General features: G+C 43.9%; 2 protein-coding genes across 3 annotated transcripts in view; both read right to left on the bottom strand.

Annotated features, from left to right (window-relative positions):
* Positions 1-631: 631 nt before the first annotated feature.
* Positions 632-1,027, bottom strand: LOC101673077 (U6 snRNA-associated Sm-like protein LSm3). The gene has a single exon (XM_045080277.1). The coding sequence runs from the start codon at positions 1,025-1,027 to the stop codon at positions 632-634; it is 396 nt and encodes a 131-aa protein (XP_044936212.1).
* A 1,095-nt stretch (positions 1,028-2,122) lies between these two features.
* Positions 2,123-22,558, bottom strand: part of SLC22A16 (solute carrier family 22 member 16) — a 40,216-nt gene continuing 19,780 nt past the window's right edge. The window contains exons 3-8 of one of the 2 annotated variants that reach the window (XM_004753507.3): positions 21,280-21,397; positions 16,101-16,632; positions 12,731-12,858; positions 9,881-9,990; positions 8,718-8,817; positions 2,123-2,548 (exon numbers count right to left, since the gene is read on the bottom strand). In XM_004753507.3, coding sequence (XP_004753564.1) covers positions 2,339-2,548; positions 8,718-8,817; positions 9,881-9,990; positions 12,731-12,858; positions 16,101-16,632; positions 21,280-21,397 — 1,198 coding nt within the window. In that variant the 3' untranslated portion in view covers positions 2,123-2,338. The remainder of the gene's footprint in view (positions 2,549-8,717; positions 8,818-9,880; positions 9,991-12,730; positions 12,859-16,100; positions 16,633-21,279; positions 21,398-22,558) is intronic. The other variant, XM_013056705.2, reaches the window with a different exon arrangement.

Raw genomic sequence — 22,558 nt, 5'->3', positions numbered from 1 at the left:
AGGTTACGTTTTATTTGCCAAGTGAAGAACTGAGGACTTACCCAGGGAATGGAATTAATATAAAAAGCCAAAATAATTCAAATCAAATCCCTTTTTCCCTCTTACTAATTTTTTTTTGTTTTTTTTTTTTTAAAAAAGATTTTATTTATTTATTTGAGAGAGCGACAAAGAGCGGAAAGGGAGCACAAAGGGTGGGGAGAGGCAGAGATAGAGGGAGAGGGAGAACCAGGACCCAAGCTCCCCACTGAGCAGGGAGCCCAATGGTGGGAGGGGGCTCAATCCCAGGACCCCCATGATCATGACCTGAGTCAAACGCCTAACCGACTGAGCCACCCAGGCGCCCAGTAATGCTTTCTAAACAATAGCATCTATGTAGTTGTTTTAATCCTTTTATTTATTTTTTTAAGGAAATATCAAGTTTAATTTAAGGGGAAAAAAAACCCCAGAAATTGTCTGAGGAAACAACAAAACAAATTAATTCCCTAAAAAAAAGAGTTCTACATCTTGGTGATCATATTTATTGAAAGGGTTGCAAAAAAAAAAATAAAGCACCCGTTAGCTTAAGAATTTTTGAGCTATCTGCAAATCAATTCATTTCAGGAGTGGAAGAATCCTTGGTTATTTCTTACTATCAACATTTATGCAGGTTTCTCTTTTGAATGTCTTCTACATTTAAAGAGGCAGTCATACAAAAACTCCTATATTCCAAACACGATAAATTCTTTGTTTTAGCTGTGAATGGAGGGGCAACTAGTACAACACCATCTCCCTGGACAAAAAGCATGAGAATATTCCATTTTGCTGATTTATAGATCTCTTTGTATGTTTCCTCCTCAATTTCTATGGTAGTCACAGTTTCTTCCACATCTCCCAATATCATATCTAAATGCTGATCATAAGCATGTAATCTGCCTCGAAGCTCTCTGTCATTTCTCATTTTCACATAAATTCGCTCATCTAGGCTGATGAGACCCAAGGGCTCTTCTACGGTGTTGGTTGGTTGTTGCTGCTCCACGTCGTCTGCCATGCTTCAAACCCTGCGCCCTTTCCCCTTAATCCTCCTTCTACTTGCTTCTGCTGCTAACGTCACCAATTCTAATATATTAGACATAGGCATAGCCAACGGCTAATTTTCCAGAGCATAGAAAAAATTAATGATGAAGCAATAGGAAAGAGAAATCCCAAACCTATGGCAGACTTGTCTGAAATGTGTTCCTCTAACAGGTATTATTTTTTCTGTTGAAATATTAAGGATATTAAACTGAACATACATGCAAAATATGGTGTTAGGTGAAGCTGGGGAAACAAAATTTAGTACTTAAAAAACACAAGAGTGAAATCTTCCTGCAAAAAAGATTTTTCAAGGCAAAAATACTTTTTTTTTTTTTTTTTTACATTGGTAACATCCAAATGGTACTTAAAGTCAATTTCCTGGATGATCAGTAAACAAAAATTTTGCAATGCACTATAATGCCACAGATTCTCTGTACTGTGCAGGAGACTTAGAGAATTTGGCAAATTTAGGAAAGATAAGAATGTCAAACTAGAAAACTTGCACCTGGCCCCAAGCAGACAGCTGTCCTTTAACTAGACCCGTCACAAAACACATCTGTCTGCTCATTCAAGGCCTCTTGCCTCAGGGTGCTGAGAAGCCAGACACCTTTTTCTGTAGCTATTGTTTTTATGCTTAAGTTAGGAAGACAACATTTTTTGACAGGGCATTTTTTAAAAAGATTTATTTAATTGAGAGAGAGAGAATCTCAAGCAGACTCCCCATTGAGTGTGGAACCCAAAGTGGGGCTCAATCCCACGACCCTGAGGTCATGACCTGAGCTGCAACAAAGAGTCAGAAGCTTAATGGACTGCACCACTCAGGTGCGCCCAGGGCATTTCTGAATAAAATCTGAATTTAGAGCTATGCTTCTCCTAAGAGGAGAAGGAATATCAGAAATAGAATCTTCTAGGGGCTTTGTCGAAACTTCCCATGCCCTCTCTTCCCAGTCCCCAGGGGGCAGGGGGAACCTGGTCCTGTGGGAGGGTGTGACATTCCCTCAGGCCCACATGGCTGGAGGCAGGGGGACGGTTGAGAATCAGTAACTTATAAGAACAGGGAGAAGTATTTTATTGCAGTGATAAAGCAGTGTAAAAAAAAAAAAATGAGAATTCTCATCTTGGTTTTATTTCTTTTACTTTTACAAAACAATTGTTTTAAGATTTTCTTACAAAAAAATTTTTAAAAGACATACAAATGACATTGGGTAGATGAGAATAATACTCCTCCTAATACAAAGTCATTAAAGTAAACAAGAGTTCAGGTACCAGACAGCACAAGGCACATTTATTCACCAAGACCAGAAGCCCCTGAGTCAATGACTTCTACTTTTTCCAACACAGTATTACTGGCTGCGGGAAATAATTTGCCTGAACTCTCTTTTTCTCTCTCCTGTTCGGCAGCCTCCTCCCAAGTCGTCGCCAGAGGCCTCCCCATGGTTTCTGGAAGCATTAGCGACAGCATGCCACTGACGAACGCCAAAATCCCAACAACCAGCTAGAAGGAATTAAAAGAACAATAGTAAGTGACATATCAAGAAAGAAATGTACCCTTCAGAGAGAACAGTAGTTTCTGAACCTTTTACAGAGGGCAATAGCATTAAACTGGAGGCAGCAGTTGTCATTTTTACTCCCCGGGGAAACTTTGGTTACTTATGCCGGCCGCAGAGTTGGTCCAGTCACTGGTTCGTTCATTCGACCACCATGGAGACCTACTCAGCAAATCCCAGTTAATGTCTACATTAGTGCCCTTGCAGGCACTGTGTCCTAGGAGCTGCACGGAGAGAAAAAAGTCCCTGTCCCATCTTCTCCGATCCTAGAGAAACCCAGCAATTGAACCCTGGGTTGGGACTTCATGGCCAGAGACTGTCTTAGTCAAAGTTGTCCCTGCCCCCCAAAACGGTACATGATCAATATTCAATAGATGACGCAGAATGAATGAATGAATGAATGAATCCACAAATGAATGTTTCAATGAACCCAAACCTACAGAATTTAGAGAGAACCAAACAAAGGCAAATGGAAACTAACTGCTACTTTGGGGGGTAGGGGTCCATGTGATTTCCTAAAAAAATTCAGTATTTCTTTATTTTCCAAATTTTCACACCCAAAAGGCAAGCTTTTAGATTAGTACCAAGGTGGTTTGCCTTTAAAAAAGCAAATCCCGGAAAACAACGTGGAGGTTCCTCAAAATGTTGAAAATAGAACTACCCTATGACCCAGCAATAGCACTACTGGGTATTTACCCTAAAGATACAAACGTAGTGATCCGAAGGGGCACGTGCACCCAAATGTTTATAGCAGCAATGTCTACAATAGCCAAACTATGGAAAGAACCTAGATGTCCCTCAACAGATGAATGGATAAAGAAGATGTGGTATATATACACAATGGAATACTATGCAGCCATCAAAAGATGTGAAATCTTGCCATTTGCGACAACGTGGATGGAACTAGAGCGTATCATGCTTAGCGAAATAAGTCAAGCGGAGAAAGACAACTATCATATGATCTCCCTGATATGAGGAAGTGGAGATGCAACATGGGGGCTTAAGGGGGTAGGAGAAGAATAAATGAAACAAGATGGGATTGGGAGGGAGACAAACCATAAGTGACTCTTCATCTCACAAAACAAACTGAGGGTTGCTGGGGGGAAGGGGGTTTGGGAGAAGGGGGTGGGATTATGGACATTGGGGAGGGTATGTGCTTTGGTGAGTGCTGTGAAGTGTGTAAACCTGGCGATTCACAGACCTGTACCCCTGGGGATAAAAATATATGTTTTTAAAAAATAAATTTTAAAAAAATGCAAATCCCATTATACCCACTTTACCTCAATTTAAGAAAGAGTAAATCGCATTAAGATTTAAAGACTGCCTATCTATTCTCAGTTGATCCTTATGGAGATCCTGGGTGGATTCTAGAACTAAATCTCTACACAGTCTGTAAAAATGGGTCTCATCCTTACATAATTTAAATGCCTCCAGCCAAAATTACTGCCTGGGACGATCCCATAAAAATAAAAGTAGGCACGGATTTCCTGACAGGTCTGCGTCCTTGGAGGAGACACCGGCAGCGCACAGAGCCTCGGTGGCATGAGGCAAGACCCCATCAATAACACGCAGGACCCGGGAAGGAGGATTTTTATTTTGTTTTTCAGAACGCTGATAACCTAATTCTTCGAAGTCCTTGAGCAAGCCTAGAAGCAATCACAGAATTTAACGTGACTTTCCGAAGGACGCTTTAAGGTTTTTTCTGGTGCCTCCAGACATAGCAGGGAAACCCACTGGGTAAGTCTAAAAAGAGTCACTGGAAGATCCAAACCAGGACTGGATTTTTCTTTTGTGGCTTGGCCGTGAGAAGGATCGCCAGGCAGGACCCAAACCCCATAACCTGTCACCCCCTCCTCTTTCTCACGTAAGACCTGGTCTCCTGCCCCCCCCACCACCGCCACCTCCCTCCGCCCCCTAAGGCGTCCTCATCACAAGCCCCCATCACTTGTTCCTCATCTCTCCCTCCCGCTTCACCCTCTCCAGACCCCACTGCCCCCTACCTCGGATGGATGGGGGAGGGGGGACTGCTGGGGGTGGGGGAGGGTTCCTCCATCAACAGCCTCCCTCTTCTTTGCATGTTTTCAACCCTTTCCTTTCTCCCAGTTACTTTCCTTCAGTAAAAATAACCGTTCTCAAGCCTCTTATAATCTCTGTGCCCGCCCCGCCTGGGAACTTGCTCCTGCTACCCGTGTGGTCTTGGTTACTTAAATTTCCTGCTCCTCAGTTTCCTCATCTGTAAAATGGAAATAAGAGTAGTACCTGCCTCAAAGGAGGGTTGAATGAATTAAATTAAAGGACCCATCTAAGGCGCATTAAAACAGTGCCTGCCCCCAGTCAGCAGTCCATAAATGGGATCATGTCATTCAAAGAAGCCAGAGAGCCCCCCGGCCTTGGCCCCCACCACCCGAGCCCCTCAGTCTGCTCACCTCCCCTCACCTCTTCATAAACTGACTCCCACACCCGCTCCTCTGGCTGACCTGTGGGGGCTTCCAACCCATCACACACAATTCCAGTGCACTGTCCTTCCCCATGTCAACCTGGCCCTCCTACTCGGTTCCCTCCCGCCACCAAGAATGGCTCTGGCATCCCTCCACCCCCTACCTCCAGCACACCCAACTGCTCACCATGTCCTGTGGATGTGACTTTTTCATCCCACTGTCTCTAAGTCACCCTTAGCACAAACGCAGTTCCCTTCCGACCTCCTTTGAGATCCCTGCCTGTATTTCTAGAGGCTCTCCTGACTTCCATAACCCACCCTGGTGTTAGCAATAAGCATGACCCCAAACCCAAACTCGTCATGTTCTATTTCCTCTGTAAGCCTCTGCCTTCCTGTTCCCCCCACCTAGAATTCCCTTCTCTCTTTCTCCTCTGGCTGACTTCTACTGGCCCTTCCGGACATAGATTGGAGGACCCCTCCTCCAGGAAGCCTCCCCTCTGGCCCTCGCCTGGGTTGGTAGCCCTCTCCTATAACCCATGACCCTGGCATTCCCCATGTTCAGCCCTCATCTCTGGGGCTCGGGAGGGTTTGTTCTTCTGCCTTCCCCAGGCACTGGACAGACAGACGTCTCTCAGGACCGAGGCTGTTTCTTTCATCTCTGCTCCGTAGCACCTGACAAGGAGGCTAGTTCAAATACAACATTCAACAAATCTTTGCCAAACTAACTGAAGAATACAAAACTGATAGAAATTAGTGTCCCCTTATTTCTTAGACTATTAGAAAACAACGGTCTATAATAAAAGCATCAGAACAGGTGATTTTCACGTGCTTCTTTTTGGAAGAGAAAACACAAACTCCTCTTCTAGATCAGCATTTCCATTCCTCCAAAGCAAAATATTGGCTCCCTAGGCACTTTGATACCCATAAAGAAGCTTAACGACATATTTTATAATTTATTTTCTTACTCATTAAAAACAACCAGCAAGGGCATCTGGGTGGCTCAGTGGGTTAAAGTCTCTGCCTTCAGCTCAGGTCATGATCCCAGGATCCTGGGATTGAGCCTGACATGGGGCTCTCTGCTCAGCAGGGAGCCTGCTTCCCCCTCTCTCTCTCTGCCTGCCTCTCTGCCTACTTGTGATCTAATAAATAAATAAAATCTTAAAAAAAAAACCAGCAACAGCTGTTGCATCCAGAAGAAGCATATTCAGACTATCTCTGCAAGGAACACAAGACCCTCCTGACAGAGGTTGTCTTGGGGAAAGAGGACTGGGCACTGAGGGTCAGGGAGGGGGACTTGATTTCTTGGCATTCCCTTCTGCACTGCTTGTTTAACTTGTGTGAAAAGCAGGGTATTTGGGTTTGAATCCAAGCTCTGTCACCCCGGTGACCTTGAGCTACCAATTACTTTCCAAACATCAGTCCCCTCATTTTTAAAATGCAGATAGCAACAAACAGTATCTGTAATCTATGAAGACCCAAAGGGGTCTTCTTGTTTTTGTTTTTGTTTTGCATAACAAGTGCTATTTAAGTACCTGGTAAACAAAATTTAAAGTCCCTTTTGACTCCATAGCCCCTGACTGACTATTATGGATGTTCTTTCTTTCTTTCTTTTGAATCTTTATTTGGTTTTAGTATTTTTAGAGCAGTTTGCTTTCATAGATGTATGTATCTTCTGTGTGTTTCAGCTTATTGGTTTCAAAAATGCCTTTTCTGCTTTTATCTCCTATTTATTTAATGAGGAGCACAGAGTGCTAGCACAAAGAAGATGCTTCTAGAAAAGTCCATGCCCTAAAAAGGATGGTGGGCTCTCCAAAACACTTCTCTATGCAGGACAGATAGCACGTATCATTTCTCAACCTCAGAGTCAGCCCCTGAGAGATGCTGGCATCCCAACACCACAATTAAGCAAACTTGACAAGTGCCCGTTACTGGGACATGAGAGATATCCAGGCTAAGCCAGTGATTCCCAAAGTGTAGGTGCACACCACCTCTGTGAGCAAGGTGATTTTGGGTGCACCACATACTTTGTTCAATGGTTCAATGGTAATGGTCCCGTTACTTTGTTTTGGAAAAACATACGACTAGCCTAACACCCAGGCTTTTGCTAGTGATATTGCTGAAGACAAAGCTAATTTTAAAAAGCCAGTCTATTTGATTTAAAATACCAGTTAAGGGATAACATGAGTGGCACACAGAGAGAGGGAAATGCTTTGCTGGATACAGTCCCGGGGATCCAAAGTGCCCTGTCCAGCCAGAGTCCAGCGGTCTAACCAGGGGGACAAAAACACACGCACAGACCATAAAGCTGGACTTTGGCTCCCTGTGGGCGCGGAAAGCAGCGCACGTGTAATGCTACGCAGACCAGAGGAAGGGAGACGTGGGGTCGTGGGATCCAGGTGTCTTCCTCAGAGAAGGGGGGTTTGCTCTGCTTCTTCAAGGATACGGGCAAGTTTAGCAAGGGGAGATGGGAGGGGGTCCCATCTGCAGGGGGTCCATCTGGAAAGGAATCAATACCCAGCAGAGCTCAGATTTTCTCCAACCCTGAAGGTGATGTGGCAGTCAGGAGTTGCTGTGGTGTGGCAGACTCTTCTGACGGGGCCGGGGGAAGCACAGGGGGAGGATCTGGGAGGCAGACGGCGGAGGCCATTGAACTGGAAGCAGGCAAGCTGGGGTGGTTTTGAGAAGGAGGGTGAAGGTTTGGTGTCATGGATGGGGACACGAGGGGGATAGAAGAACAGGACCATTGAAATGCTGACGCTCAAGCGTCCTGCTGGAGGCTGCTGCCTTCTCCCCCAAAGTGGGGGTCAGAGGAGAAGGGCATGAAGGCACGGACCTGTCCTGTCCGGGAAAACCTGACTCTGTTGTGAGACACCCTGGAGACCAGGCAAAGGATGGGTTTGCAGCGCAGAAGGGAAGTCTGAATGGCAAAGAGGTTTTCCACACAGGGACTGGGGAAGATAGCCCGGATGGCTCTCAGAGAATGAGTCCATTTAAGGCGAAATCAGAAAATGAATGAGGAGCACTGAAGATGAGAGGGGCCAGCCTAGAGGGAGCTGTGGCAAGTAAGTTCAAGAGAGGGCATCTGGAGGAAGGGGGAGAGCCAGAGACCCAGGGCCCTCCCCTAAGTTTCGCAGCGCCCCAGGCCACCTCCAACCCCCACTCCCAAGCCCTCCCCGCCCCCCTAAGCTCTCACCCCACTTGTCTCCCATCTTCCTCCTGAGCAGAAGCCTCCCCCGTGAAGAACCTGTCCAGTTTCAGGTAAGCTGAAAACCAGACCCCTAAAGCTCTCCATCAGGCACCACAGGATCCTCCAAGCAGCAAGCAGCCTCCAGAATTCACCTTGACCTGGGCCAGGTGGGAACCCAAAGGCAAGGGCGGGGTGGGCCCCAGGCCCCGGGAGGACGGAGAACAGAGCTCTCCCTACGCAGCTTCAGGAGATGGCTGGGGAGAGGTCCATCCACCGCAAACACAAATGCAATTATGGACTCATCAGAGGCAATCACGGAATATAAAACAGCAACCGCCACTCTCCTTCCCGACTCGTGAGCTATTAACAAGGTTTCTATAATCTCCAGAACTGCATTATAAACTGGCTTCCAAGAAGTAAAAATACAGAAGGCAATTAGCTCCCCTACCCCTCCCTCTGCTGGCCCAGCGAGGTTCTCTAAACTGATGCACACCTGCGGGAGGAAGGTCCAAGCGTTGGAGAGATAAACCCAGAACGGGGCCACAATGCTTCCCAAACGGCTCACCATGCTGCCGCTTCCCACTGCCAGAGACCTGCAAACAGAAGGAGCATTAGGACAGCAGCAGGAAGTGCAGATGGGTGCTCGGAGGGCGTACCTCCTGCAGCATGCCCCCCCCACGCCCCGCCACCACCACCTGCCCTGCCCTGCCACACTTCTAGCAGAGAACAAATATAATAAAACTTCAGCTCGGCCTAATATACTGGAAAATAATTTTACACTAAAGTTTCGAGAATCACTTGGGATTTAGATCCACATTCTGTGAAACAGTGGTATATACAGGCATTCAGCAGATAATTCAAGACCCTTCAAGACCAAAAAAAATATTAATAATAAAAAAACCCATTCTTCCTTTGCTATGCAGATGAGGCCCTTATGTGTTTTCATTCAATCTAACATTGAGAATAACATTGGTCTTCTAGAGCAGGAATTTGGTTGGGGCAGGGAACGGACAGGAATGAGGAAGAACGGATTTATATCTGTGGAATATTCTATTTTAATTGTTTAAAGTCAAGCAGTATCTTAATGTGCTCCTCTCTAAAAGCTATTTCAGGTAGACTTATAGAATGGGTAGTAAGAAGGAAAGAATGTGTTTTTAATGTGAGTAAGTATCTCTAATAAAGCCAAGAAGAAACGCCCCACACAGGAGAAGGCAAATCGGCCAAACAGCTTGATCCTGGACCTCGAGCCTCCAGATATGTGAGAAAATAGATTTCTGCTGTTTCAGGCACCCAACCTCTGGGGTTTTGTTAGGGAAGCCCTGAAAGTTAAGACAACGGACATCAGAACATCAAGAGACACACCCTGAGAAAATTAGCCTTGAATCATACAGAGAGTCGGTGTAAGTCAATTGTATTTGAGATTTAAAATGATTTTAGAATAATAGAGTGTGGTTTCACAACAATTTCTTTAGTAACCTTGTTAATGAGGTATAGACAAAGCCTCAGATTTAAAATTTGCATCCTCGTCTGACTTTCCCATGTCTCAGAGCTCCAGTAACCGCTAAAGAAAGAAAGCATTTCTACTCAACGGTCAAATATAATGAAATGACATGTAAGCAAAGGACAACAAAAAAACAAAAGAAAAATAATTCTTACCTTACCACGGTCGGATACAGCTCTGCTGTATAAAGATAAATAAGACCAAACGAGGCCCCTATGGCAAATTTTCCAGCCATAGTCACCACCACAGTATAAACAAAGTAACCCTGAAAAAACATGTATTAGCAAAATAGACCATCAGAGGTAACATTTTTAAAAGAAAAATGTGAAATCTTAAAAATTATTATTATTTATTATTACTATTATTTCTAATTACCCAATACTGTTCAGAACTATGAAAAGTTTCATTTCTCTGTTTGAATTTTTGTAATCTCTACTCATGGGCTCTGAAGGCTTTTCATCTTTCCAAAATTTAGAGAAAAGTTTAATTGTGCCTTCCCTCGGCCTTGGAGATGTCAAATGAACAAATGAGAAAAGCCGTTTGCAAAGACTGTTCGAGAGCAAGACACGTCCAGACGGTACCTGTTCCGTAGTAATTGACCCACTCCTGGAGTTGAGCAGAGCAGAATGAATCAAAGAGCCATAAAAACAAACTGTGCCCTTTGCAACAGTAATCTTCTAGCTTATAAATTATCTTCAGAAAATAATCTGAGATGGATAACTGAATTATTAAAACAGATTCTTCTTTTTTTCTTTTCGTCGATGCGTTTCTCAACAGCGACCCTTCTCAACAGCGCCTCCAGCTCAGTTTCTGCGGTCCCTCTACTTCCAGCTGTGGCTCGCAAAGCCCTCCCCCGTTCCATCTTTGCTCTCCTCTCCTGTCTGCCAGCTGGATGTGGAGACCCAGGGGACCCCGGAGTTCGTGTGTTGAGGATGGCGGTGCCTCGGTCAACCTCAATCCATGAATGACCTGGTGAAGCCAAACACTCCCTCCCCTCCCAGCACCACGACCCACATCGGACTTTCTATGGGCAAGAATAAGTATCTGTTCTGCGAAGTCCCTGGAACTTGATGGAACTCGCCTCTAATGAAGCAACGAATGTCACCTTGTCATCCTGATCCCTGCGTGTTTGCTGGATGACTCTGTTGACAGTATCTATTGTAGACAGTGTTAACCGAATGAATTAATGTAACCTGGAAAACACTGATGGGTGCTGACACTGCCATTTGGGGAGAAACTTCATCAGAAGGAAGAAATTTGTGGTTAAATGTTAGTGCCCTGTTTCTAGAAATCCCCATCAGCTACTCTCCTGTTTTCCCTATTATCACAGGCATGTAACCATTATAGGACTCAGAGGTTTTGGGGTTCCCCTAAATCTTCACCAGCCAGCTCAAAGGCAGCTGCCATTAACTCAACTACTGTACCTGTAAACTACTTGAAAAGACAAAACCAAAAAAAGGTGTAAATGAGGTTCCCTCAAATTGGCAACAACCCCCTGGTCCTGAGTAGTTTGACGGCATTCATGTTAGTTGTGTCAATCAGTGGGAAACTTCATTGTATAAAACATTTGATTCACCATCCTTCAGAATTAAGTGAAGTATTACTATAAAAAGTCACTGGTTAACTTAAAGAAAATTTCAAACAATATGCAAAACTTAAAAAGCCTTGCTCTAAATGGTGAGATACTATTGTAATCCTAGAGAAAATTATAGAAAGTATTTTTTAGAAGATTTTATTTATTCATTTGAGAGAGAGACAGAGAGAGCACAAGCAGGGAGAGAGGCAGAGGGAGAGGAAGAAGCAGACTCCCTACTGAGCAGGGAGCCGAAATTGGGGCTTGAGTCCAGGACCCTGGGATCATGACCTGAGCAGAAGGCAGACAACTGAGCCACCCAGGTGCCCCATAGAAGGTATTTTAAAGTACTGTTAGAATAACCATATTTTCCAAATCAAGAATGAAAACACAAGTTCTGATAACATTTTGCAGGGGGAAGAGGAGGAGCACTTCTGGATGCAAGAATTATTCTGGGGGTGGCAGGTAGTGCCCGGACGGCTCAGTCTTCCCAGCGTCCTGGGATCGAGCCCCGCATCGGGCTCCCTTCTGGGCAGGAAACCTGCTTCTCCCTCTCCTTCTCCCCCTGCTCGTGTTCCCTCTCTCGCTGTGTGTCTCTCCCTCAAATAAATAAATAAATAAAATCTTTTTAAAAAGAGAGTTCTTCTAGGGGATGGTGTTCGCCCGACCATAGAAATGGGAAAGTGGTCTCCGTAGTTTCTGGCAGTGTTTCTCAGTAGGAAACTACATTTTTGAGAACGAGCTCCTTGAGGGATTTAGGCACACTTGAAAGTGAACACCACTAGGTGCCTGCAATGAAAAGCAAGACTGTTTAAATGGAAACAGTCCTGAATATAAAACTCATTATATCCTTCAGATGTCTCTATTGGCTTCCTCCCTCCTCTGGGTTCTAATCAGCTGCTACCTTCTCTGAGAAGCACACCATCCTCGATCACCCTGGATAAAATAAACACATATGTCACACCCACAAACACACATACACACACACACACACACACACACACACACACTCCACCCCTCATCCCCTTTTGGTTTTCTTCACACTTGTAGAAACTTGATTCACTGTGTGTCTTCAGCCCCTAGGACAACATAATAGATACACATTTGTTCAATGAATGAATGTTTACGACAACAATCATCACTGGAAGACGTGATCAACTTCCCTCATTCAGGACCACTGTGTTTACAAAAAACAATACTGGTCATCCATGGGAACTGGGATTATGGGCTTTTTTTTTGGAAACATTTTTTTCCAAAAAAAAAATTTTTTTTTAAGATGAACATGTATTACTTACATCACAGAGAAAGAATGGTTTTTTTTTTTAATTTTTAAATATTATGTATCTTCTCTGTCCATGTGTCTGAATGGACCTTCGTCTTACTGCCATGGTATAACTAACTGTGCCTTCAATAAAACATAAAAATAACTCACCTTGGGGATCACCATAATCATACCACAGAACAGTGCTCCGGAGATCAGAGAGCAGACCAGAACGTTTCTTCTCCCTATCCTGTCCATCCCCCAGCCTATGAAGATGTAGGCAGGAATTTCCACTGCACCTGTCATCGAGTGAAAGGGCTCTCTATAAGCCATGACAACAACCACACCAAGGGGACCTCATCTTCTAACCCACCACCCAAAAGGAATGATCAGCTCTCTTCCCATTACCAGGGTCCCCTAAGGGCTACCCAATGCCCGCCCTGCAAGCCCAATCCCTTTGAAACTCCCTGGCATGAAGAGGATGTGTCCTCGGAAGGGCACTAACACCCCCACAGTCCTCCTGGCACTTATCGCCTGTCCTGGGGATCTCGCCCCCCACTAGGCTGTAAGTTCCCCGGTACACAACATGGGACCCAGAGGCCAGGCGTATTGGATGACTACATGAGTAAATTCATAGACAACATTGATAATTTCTGATCTTTGGTTTTTCACGCTTGGCAGAACGAGGGAAAATTCTAGATCACTAACTTCCAAGTTAGGAACTAAAGCAGAGAATTCACTGTCGGCTAGGTACACAAACCAAAGAGAACACACGAAGGATTTTTAAATCTGAAAGTAAACATCTAGACATCTAACATGAATCCCCGATGGCCTCTTTTTACTGCCCTACCTTGAAGGTGAAGGCTGGAGCTCTGAGTCCATAACTGACTGGAAAGCCCTTCTCTTGAAAAACCAAAGTTTGAACCTGAGATCCAGAGCCTAAAAGCTCTATGCCTACCAGCCAGAACGAAACAGGGCGCAAGCAGAACCCTTTGGCCAAACTGAGCAACCCCAGCGATCTCCTTTAGGAAAACTGCCATTGTCTACCAGGCCAGATCTTCCATGTAATTCAGTCTTGGGGTTCTCCCCTCCCTTTGCAGCTTGCCTAATCTCAGGATGGGCCCCGCCCCCACTGCTCAGGCGTGACAGGCCCTTGTTCACACAACTGCAGAACACTGCAAGCACATGGAGGGGCAGGTCAGCCTCTCTGTCTCCCACAGCTTCTGAACACACCTCGGGGGGTGTGGGGAGGGGGGTAGATACCTACACTTCGGGTGAACATTCTCAGTAGTACATCAGAAATTTACACAGCCGCCACTGCTCAAAAAAAATAAAAAAATAAAAAAAGTGGCTCAGGCAAAGACAAAAAAGAACATTCTGAGCTGCCTTTGAGGCTCCCTTCCATCGACATGGAAATAATCAGCTCTGAAGGAAATGCTCCCTTCCACAGACCTGCAGTGGCAAAGTCCATGCTTTTAGGCCAGATCAGGGTGTACATCTCTTACTCTACTCTCCTTTTTTTTTAATTATTTTTAAGAGTTTATCAGGTACTTTTCAAAGTCAAATAAGATAATGACCCACAAAAGAGCCACATGGGAGTAAGACCAGCTTCGGGTCCCCTCTTTACAACCGGGAGTAAATGCTTTGAGCCAGATGAGTAAGGGACAGCTCAGGGACCGGAAGCAAGGTCTTCAGCAGCCAAAGCTCCTTTCCTGCAGCCTCCCTCCCCCCACTGCCTCCCTCTGTGCCTCAGGCCAGGGTGCCCGGCCACCAACCAACTTCCCAGGGTCTAGAAAGCAGAGCTGCAACTGTGAAATGGCTGAAGGGACATTTAAAGTATCCTACAACTGGTTTTTCTTGAGTTGCTGCTTCAAGATACTGACACCACCTCTAGTTTTTGGTGTGACCGTGTCTGGAATAGACATGTACAAGCAATGAGGCCCAAGCCTCCTGGGATTCGGACAATCGGCCATTACTTTCTTCCATCTATAATGCAGAATCTCCCCATTCATCCGGACCCAGTTCTGCTCCTATCCCCACATGACCCCACGGGTATGTCTTGAAGCTGGACTGAAATCCCCACCAGCCCCAACCCATCTCCAGAGATAGAAACTCGTTCCAAAATGTCACAGCACAGAAATGCTGCCTGGAAGCACCTGCTGGCAAGAGAACTTCCGGGAAGGGTAAAAACATGAAAAATCTAAGATAGTAGAGAATAGAAAACCATGTATATTTATCTTAGAAACATTTTTATATTTATGAGATGTCCCAGTTTCTTGGGAATTTATATCTCCATTAAAACAAAGAAACTGTATCATAGAGAACTAAGATTCCAACTTCCCTAAGTTTCCCCAAGTCACACATACGCCCCCACCCCCTGCCCCACCAGTCCTCCTGCCCCTTGCTACTCTGCTCGAGGAATTCTGCATCATTTCTCGAGCTGACATATAGAATGGGTTTTGAAGCCAACACGGACTCTGTCTGCAAGCTTGTTGGTTTCCCCAAAAAGAGAAGACTTAAAATGACTCCCCTGGTAATTCCTGCTGAGCTATAATAAATAAAAACAGATGTTTTTATGTCATCAGAGTCCCTTAATGAGAAGGGATGCTGTCTTTGTGGAAAATTGTAAGAGCGAGATTTTTCTGAGGATAATAATAAATGCAGGCAGCCTTCATGAAAATGACCAGGAGTTAAGACTAGATGGACACGTATCGACTTCTAAAGTTTCTCTCATGTCTGGTGTGATTTTGGTTGACCCTCGGAGTCATGCCTCAAGACGTCATGATATCTGGGACCATTTTAACCTGCTACTGAAATAAAGAGGCATGAAAATGAAATTATAGTTGCGTGTATTTAAGTGACCTTACAGGCTACAATTTCTAAATTAAGGACTTTTGAAGGTAGAAAGATACCAGAAGAGCTCCAAGATATATTAAATTTAAAAACGAAAGCCACTTGCAAAGAACAGTAGTTAGTGAATGATCTCTTCATCTGCACAAATGTATGAAATGCATAGAAAGAGGTCTAAAAGGGTACAAGCCAGATATTACAGACATCACCTCTCACAGAGAGTTCTGAGATGGGAATGGGCTTATGGGAAGGAAGCAAGCAAGGAGCAGAGGCAGAAGAGGAAGGAGGGACTCAATTCTTTGTTGGCATTGTTCTAAAAGAGAAATATAGGCGCGCCTGGGTGGCTCAGTGGGTTAAAACCTCTGCCTTCGGCTCAGGTCATGGTCCCAGGGTCCTGGGATCGGGCATTGGGCTCTCTGCTCAGTGGGGAGCCTGCTTCCTCCTCTCTCTCTTTCTCTCTCTGCCTGCCTCTTCGCCTACTTGTGATCTCTCTCTCTCTCTCTGTCAAATAAATAAATAAAATCTTTAAAAGAGAAATATATACCTGTACTCCAGCATAATAACACTAAAAGAGACCATAATAAATAGTTGGCAATATTGTTCCTAGTACAGAAAAGACAATAAAAACATACTAAAAACATGGTGGAAACATCAATTCATTGCCACACTTAAATATACTTTAACTACTTACCCATGAGGAAGAGGTTTAAATATTCATTGCCTCCTAAATTAACAGAATTCAAGGAGAAGAAGTAGAATCCCAAACACCCAGTGAACCAAATCAGCCAAACAATAAGCGTCCTTGTTCCAACATTCCAGTCAGAAAACAGATCTATCAGGCTGTGCTTCTTAACTTCAGAGGGTTCATTACCAACAGGACCATTTAGATCCAGTGACAAAAGTTCTGACAGTTTACAGGAGCTCGCCCTATTCCACTTGGCCATTGTATCAACTACTCTCTGTGCTTCTTCATATCTTCCCTGTGAGAGAAGCCAAAAAGGTGTCTCTGGGAGTATCCAACAGCACAGGACAAAGGGGACAGTCACTGTGGAGAGGATTATCTGATAGATCCACCAGGTCCTGACAAAGTAGGCTGTCAAAGCCACCACCATTGTTCCAATGGCAAAAAAGGAATGCATCTGGATGCATGCCCACGTCCGAGACTTCATGCCAATAAATTCCATCACATAGACAAACACCACCACGAGATAGCCACTTCCAGACTGAAAAACAAAGCAGGGAGGGTGGTCCAGATTTAAGGTCACATTTATTAACTGCTAAGGGGTCTGATCTCTCTGCATATCACACATGGGCAAGAAGGAAAATGACAAAAATTGTTTTCTGAGACCCTTCCCACATTTGTAAAATGGTGGTTAAGTCAATCCATCCTTCTTTAAATGATTCTTCCCACCCATCCCCCACCCTCACCCCCGCAAAAGACCAACTCGAGAAGCTACGTATGATAGAGATGACAGGATATGTATGATATATGTTAGACTCTGCCTTGGGTTTCATGTAAGGATTCCTCTGTAGCGTGCGTTTATTTCTCAGTTAATATAACTGTAAACATGCATACCAATTACTCTACATACAAGAGGTCCTTATTATTAAACCCTAAACTGTTAAATGGGAGCAAAAAATTTGACAACTAATGTGAAGAAAAAGATTTGGTTGAAACTTTAACAAGCAACAAAAGAGAAAATAAACTGGGCTTCATGAAAATTAGAATTCCGTGCATCAAAGGAGGCTACCAACAGAGTGAAAAGACAACTTATGGAATGACATATCTACAAATCATGTATCTGGTAAGAAATTAATCACCAGCGTATATAGAAGACTCCTAAAACTCAACAACAAAACAAGCAATCCATTTCAAAATGAGCAAAGAAATTTGGATTATTCCAAAAAGATATATGAATGGCCAATAAGCACATGAAAAGTTGTTCAACATCACTAACCATTACGGAAATGTAAATCAAAACCACATTGAGATACCACCTCATAACCATTAGGAAGGCTATTAATTAAAAAAAAACCAAACAAACAGAAAATAACAAGTGTTGAATAAGGATATGGAGAAATTGGAACTCTTGTGCACTACTGGTGGGAATATAAAATAATACAGTCCTTATGGGAAACTGCATGGGGATTCCCCCCCAAAAAACTAAAAATAGAAGTACCATATGACCCAGCAGTCCCACTCTGGATATATACCCAAAATAATTGAAAGCTAGGTCTCAAAGAAATATTTGTATACCCATGTTTGTATCAGCATTATTACAATGGCTAAAATGTGGAAGCAACAAAAACATCCATGGACAGATGGACAGACAAGCAAAATGTGGTCTATCTAGATAATGGACTATTATTAAGCCTTAAAATCGAAGGAAATTCTGACACATGTTACAACAGGCTTTAAGGACATAATACTAAGCGAAATAAGCCAATCACAAAAAAAATACAATACTGTATGATTCCACTTGTATGAGGTACACAGTGTAGCTGAAATCATAGAGGTAGAATGCAGAATGTGGTTGCTCAGGGCTGAGGCGAGGAGGAAATGAGAGTTAGTGTTTAATGGGCATAGGGTTCCGGTTTTGCAAGATGAAAAGTGTTCTGGAGATGGATAGTGATTATGGTTGCACAACAATATGAATGTGCTTAGTATCACTGAAATGTATACTTCAAGGTAGCTAAGATGGTAAATTTTACATTATGTGTATTTCACCACAATTTTTAAAATTGGGGGAAATAATTTTATTTTGAAAACAAGCCTATCTTTAACAAAATTTAGACTATAATAGCAATAGGTGGTCATTCTTAGAATAAACAAAGAATAAATCAAATGATGGATTTTTTTGTGTGCGGGGGGGCAGGGTGGATGATGAGGGGATTAGAATTTTTCCTTCCAGAGTATTTCACATTTGACTTCTATAACGCAAATCAGAAAGTTAATTTTTACAAAATTATTTAAGAGCCAAAGGCCTCTCTTAATCCTTTGATATTCAAATCATAATCTTTTGAAGGCTCATCATGTCATTATCCTTGTGGATGTTAATTTCTTCAAAAGTTAACTGGTCTAGCTCTGCCACATCCCAACAGGCCAAGGGATTTTGGTAGGATGATTTGGTTTTCCCCATTGCTCTCAAAGACATTTGTAATCAAACATCTTTTGTAAGACCTGCAATTTCTCCTTCCATCAGAGAGTCAGAACTCTTTCTAACCTACAAGCAATTTCCTGGGCCAGAGAGGCTGACACTAGCAGTAAGCAGGGATGTGCATGGTGGGGCCTCTCCTGCATGAATGCTTGGTTTAATATTTTTGTGACAACAGCTTCCATTTCTTCATACAACCTTGTAATTGCAAGACTCAGATAGCGAACCCTGATCATGAGGACTCCCACATCCAAAAATCTAGTTGTTTGGTAACTGCTGCTGTTACAGTACACAAAGATGGTGATTACTGTCAAATACTATAAATTTCCCCCAGTAAGTCAAGAGGTAACATCAGTGCCCAGCAGGGGTTTTTTTCCATATTAATTCTGAGTCCACTCCCACTTCTTATTGGTTACTTCTGTCACTGGCTTCAGACAATCCATACATCTATGTAATCCCAAGACACTCTTTGGATCCATTCACACCCGTCACCTCCACTGATAACACTCTGCTCTTCCCATCTCCCTGGACACCACCCTCCTCCCCCAACAGAGCAGGCAGAGTAGCCACTTTGCCCCACCTGAGCCCATTCAGGACATTCCCATTGCCTCTAGGAAATGACACAAACTCTTGATCATCCTCTGAGGCCCTAGTTAAGCATCCCCGACACCTTCAGCCTCATCGAGGTATTTTATCTCCTCTCTATTCTCCAGACATCTGGACCTTCAATTCCTTCTCATCTTAGGGCCTTCTTACTGGCTGCCTCTGCCTGGAACATTCTCTTACCCATCCCTCAGAACTAAAAAGCCCATAACTCTCCAGACTCTCCACCTTCCCAGCTTAAGACCCCCCACTGTCATGCCTCCATTGTCAACATTATATCTTCCAGGATGGCCCATGAGTGTCTCACCTTCCTACTACTCTCTAGGGTCTTTGAAACAGTCTGGTCCAGTTTACTGGGCGGGCAGATTCTAATAAATGTGTTGACTAAAGGAGTCTGTCTGCATCTTCCCTACTCAGAATTCAACCCAACTACATTTCTCATGAAAATCAAAGACAGAAACTTAAGGCTACATTTACAAATGCATTCAACGAGTGGCTTTTTCATTTTCTCGGTTCCAGAAATAAACACATGGTTTTTGTAAGACTGAAACAGCTATTTTCAGAATGCATCCTCTTAAGCCTTCCAAAAGAGGACCTTCACAATCTCTCCATACCTGTGCTTCCACTGAGCCATCATTCCCACCAAAGTTCTCATCAAATCTCACTCTGCAAGCCCAGAGCCATCTCTTTTCATTCTGTCCTTAATGGACACAGAGTGCAGGTTGTTAACTTTTGTGTTAAAAACTCTTTATATTCCTAAATATATATAAGTACTTTTTAAAGGGGGCTATGCGGGGCACCTGAGTGGCTCAGTGGGTTAAAGCCTCTGCCTTTGGTTCAGGTCATAATCCCAGGGTCCTGGGATCGAGCCCCACATTGGGCTCTTGCTCTGCAGGGAGCCTGCTTCCTCCTCTCTCTCTCTCTCTGCCTGCCTCTCTGCTTACTTGTGATCTCTGTCTGTCAAATAAATAAATAAAATCTTTTTTAAAAATAAAAGGGGCTATGCCTCCAATTCTCCTAAATTTTTTTTCTTTTTATGCATCATCCCCATCCTTGGGCATGCATGTGGCTTCCTAGGAACCCTGTCCAGCCATTAGGGAAGACTCCAAAACTGAATGCACCTGCCTGCTTTGTGAGGGCCAGGACCTCTCCTGAGATCGCAGTCCTTGGCCTCTCCCCGGAATCTTGGCTCATACGCCCCGGTGAGAGGGGATGCTTGCCTGTCCCTGGGTTTAGCAAGATCACAAGCTCCTCCCACAGTAGAAACTTCACTCCACTTTCCTTGACCGGTGACCTCCCACAGGACTCACTGCTTCTGTCATTTGGCCATTTGAACCCTGTCTGGATGCCTCACCAAGTGTGGGGATGCTTTGTCACTGGCTGATCCACTTCTGGTAACAGTCCCCCCCAGAAGGACGGCATATGCTGTGTCAGGCGCCCTACCATGCATTTAACTTTAATCTCACTGACTCCTGAAAACAACTCAGTGAAGCAGGTAGTATTTTCTACAGTTTACAGCTTGGAAACTAAGGCCCAAAGAGTGTTTGTCCAAGGCCACACAGTGAAAAAGCCAAAATATTTGTTTGCCCAAGGCCACACAGTGAAAAAGCCAAAATTTGACCAAGTTGATGTGCAAACTCATGCCTGTTTCCATATATTTCCCTGTTCCTTGTAACAGAAGAGCCTGAAGCCTTCTAGTGTTCATTCCTACCACACAGTATACAAAAGACTTTCTTAACAGTACACCTTAAGCATCTCTTTGGCTCCTGCATTCGGGGCCTGACTCGACCAATAGAATCGCTCAGAAATGAAATAATGCCTCAGTGATTGTGGAATGTGGATCATGTGCCAGGCGTGCAGTCAGACAAGAAGTCTGCCTAGTAAGCAACCACTTTTCATGTTAATGAATTTAGCTGTAAACACAGGGCGTTACTATTGCACAGAAAAAGGTCCTACTGGAGTGAACTAAGACAAGTCCTTACTCTCTCTCTCTCACCACATTCTAACTGACCCAAACTGACACAGGCTCGAGATGAAAATATAGCAGAAGAATTAATGAGATGTTTTTTGTTTGTTTGCTTGTTTGTTTTAAAAAGCACACACACAACTCACCATAGCAAGAAGAAAGCGTGTGATCATGAAACTGTAAAAATCAGATGAGAACGCCACGGCGACACCAAAGAAAAATATTCCAGTGCTTGTGATCCACAAGACAAACCGCCTTCCTATCCTGAAAAATAAGAATCGCACAGCAGGAAAACCAAGGTATGGTTAGTAACAGTTCAAGCATCCTCTCCAATTCACGAAAGGTGAGTACTACCTATGTATTTAATAGCTTCTGTACTGGGGCGCCTGGGGTGCTCAGTTGTTAAGCGTCTGCCTTCGGCTCAGGCCATGAACCCAGGGTCTTAGGATGAGCCCACTGGGCTCCCTGCACAATGGGAAGCCTGCTTCTCCCTCTCCCTCTCCTGATGCTTGTGTTCCCTCTCATGCTGTCTCTCTCTCTGTCAAATAAATCTTTAAAACAAAACAAAAACAGAGGTCTTGCTACATTCTGCTCCTGGAACAAGGTGCTTAGTTGCCGCATATTTTCTTAACGGGGAGGGGGCATTTCTTTGTCTAAAAAGCAAACAAACAAATTGCATTCCTGACGGATTTTTAAAAATTGAGATATAATTCGCAGACCATGAAATTCAACCTTTTTTTTTTTTTTAGAAGGCTACACTACAGTGGCTTGTAGTATATTTACAAAGTTGCACCACGCTCATGACGAATTAATTCCAGGACGTTTTCATCACTGCAAAAAGATACTGTGCACCCAGGAGCCATCATTCTGCCTTTTCTGCTCCCTCCGGTTCCTGGCAACCACAGTTCCGTCTCTAGAGATTTGCCTGTTCTGGAGATTTTATACGAACAGAGTCACAGAACATATGACCTGCTGCATCTGGCTTCTATCACTTAGCATTGCGTCTTCAAGTCTCGTCTTAGAGCATCTGTGGCTGTGGCGTGTATGCTGTCTGTACCTGGGTGCTGAAAGTGTACAGCAGCACTTCCTTCCTTTTTGGATCTAAATAACACTCCGACATACGGCTATTCCACATTTGTTTGCGTAGTTATCACTTGATGTAAATTTGGATTGTTTCTACTTTTTGGCTCTTGAAAATAATGCTGCCATGAACACCTTGTAAGCAAAATTTTGTGTGAATTTATGTTTTCAGTTCTCTTGGGTGTATACCTAGGAGTGGAATGGCTGGGTCATACGGTAACTCGATGTTTAACCATTTGGACGAACTGCCAAACTGTTTTCCCAAGTGGCTGCCCCATTTTTATAATCTTGCTCACAACGTATGTGGGGACCAATTTCTCTACATCCTTGGCAACACTTTTCTGT

This window comes from Mustela putorius, unplaced genomic scaffold (genome assembly GCF_011764305.1).
Source record: "Mustela putorius furo isolate JIRA1106 unplaced genomic scaffold, ASM1176430v1.1 tig00000450_pilon_pilon_pilon, whole genome shotgun sequence".
Taxonomy (NCBI): Eukaryota; Metazoa; Chordata; class Mammalia; order Carnivora; family Mustelidae; genus Mustela; species Mustela putorius.
Note: the sequence above shows the minus strand (reverse complement) of the source record. Positions and strands in the feature narration are given on the sequence as shown.

Excerpts from the sequence above, each read along its gene's own strand:
- LOC101673077 (XM_045080277.1), bottom strand. The coding sequence starts at position 1,027 with ATGGCAGACGACGTGGAGCAGCAACAACCAACCAACACCGTAGAAGAG.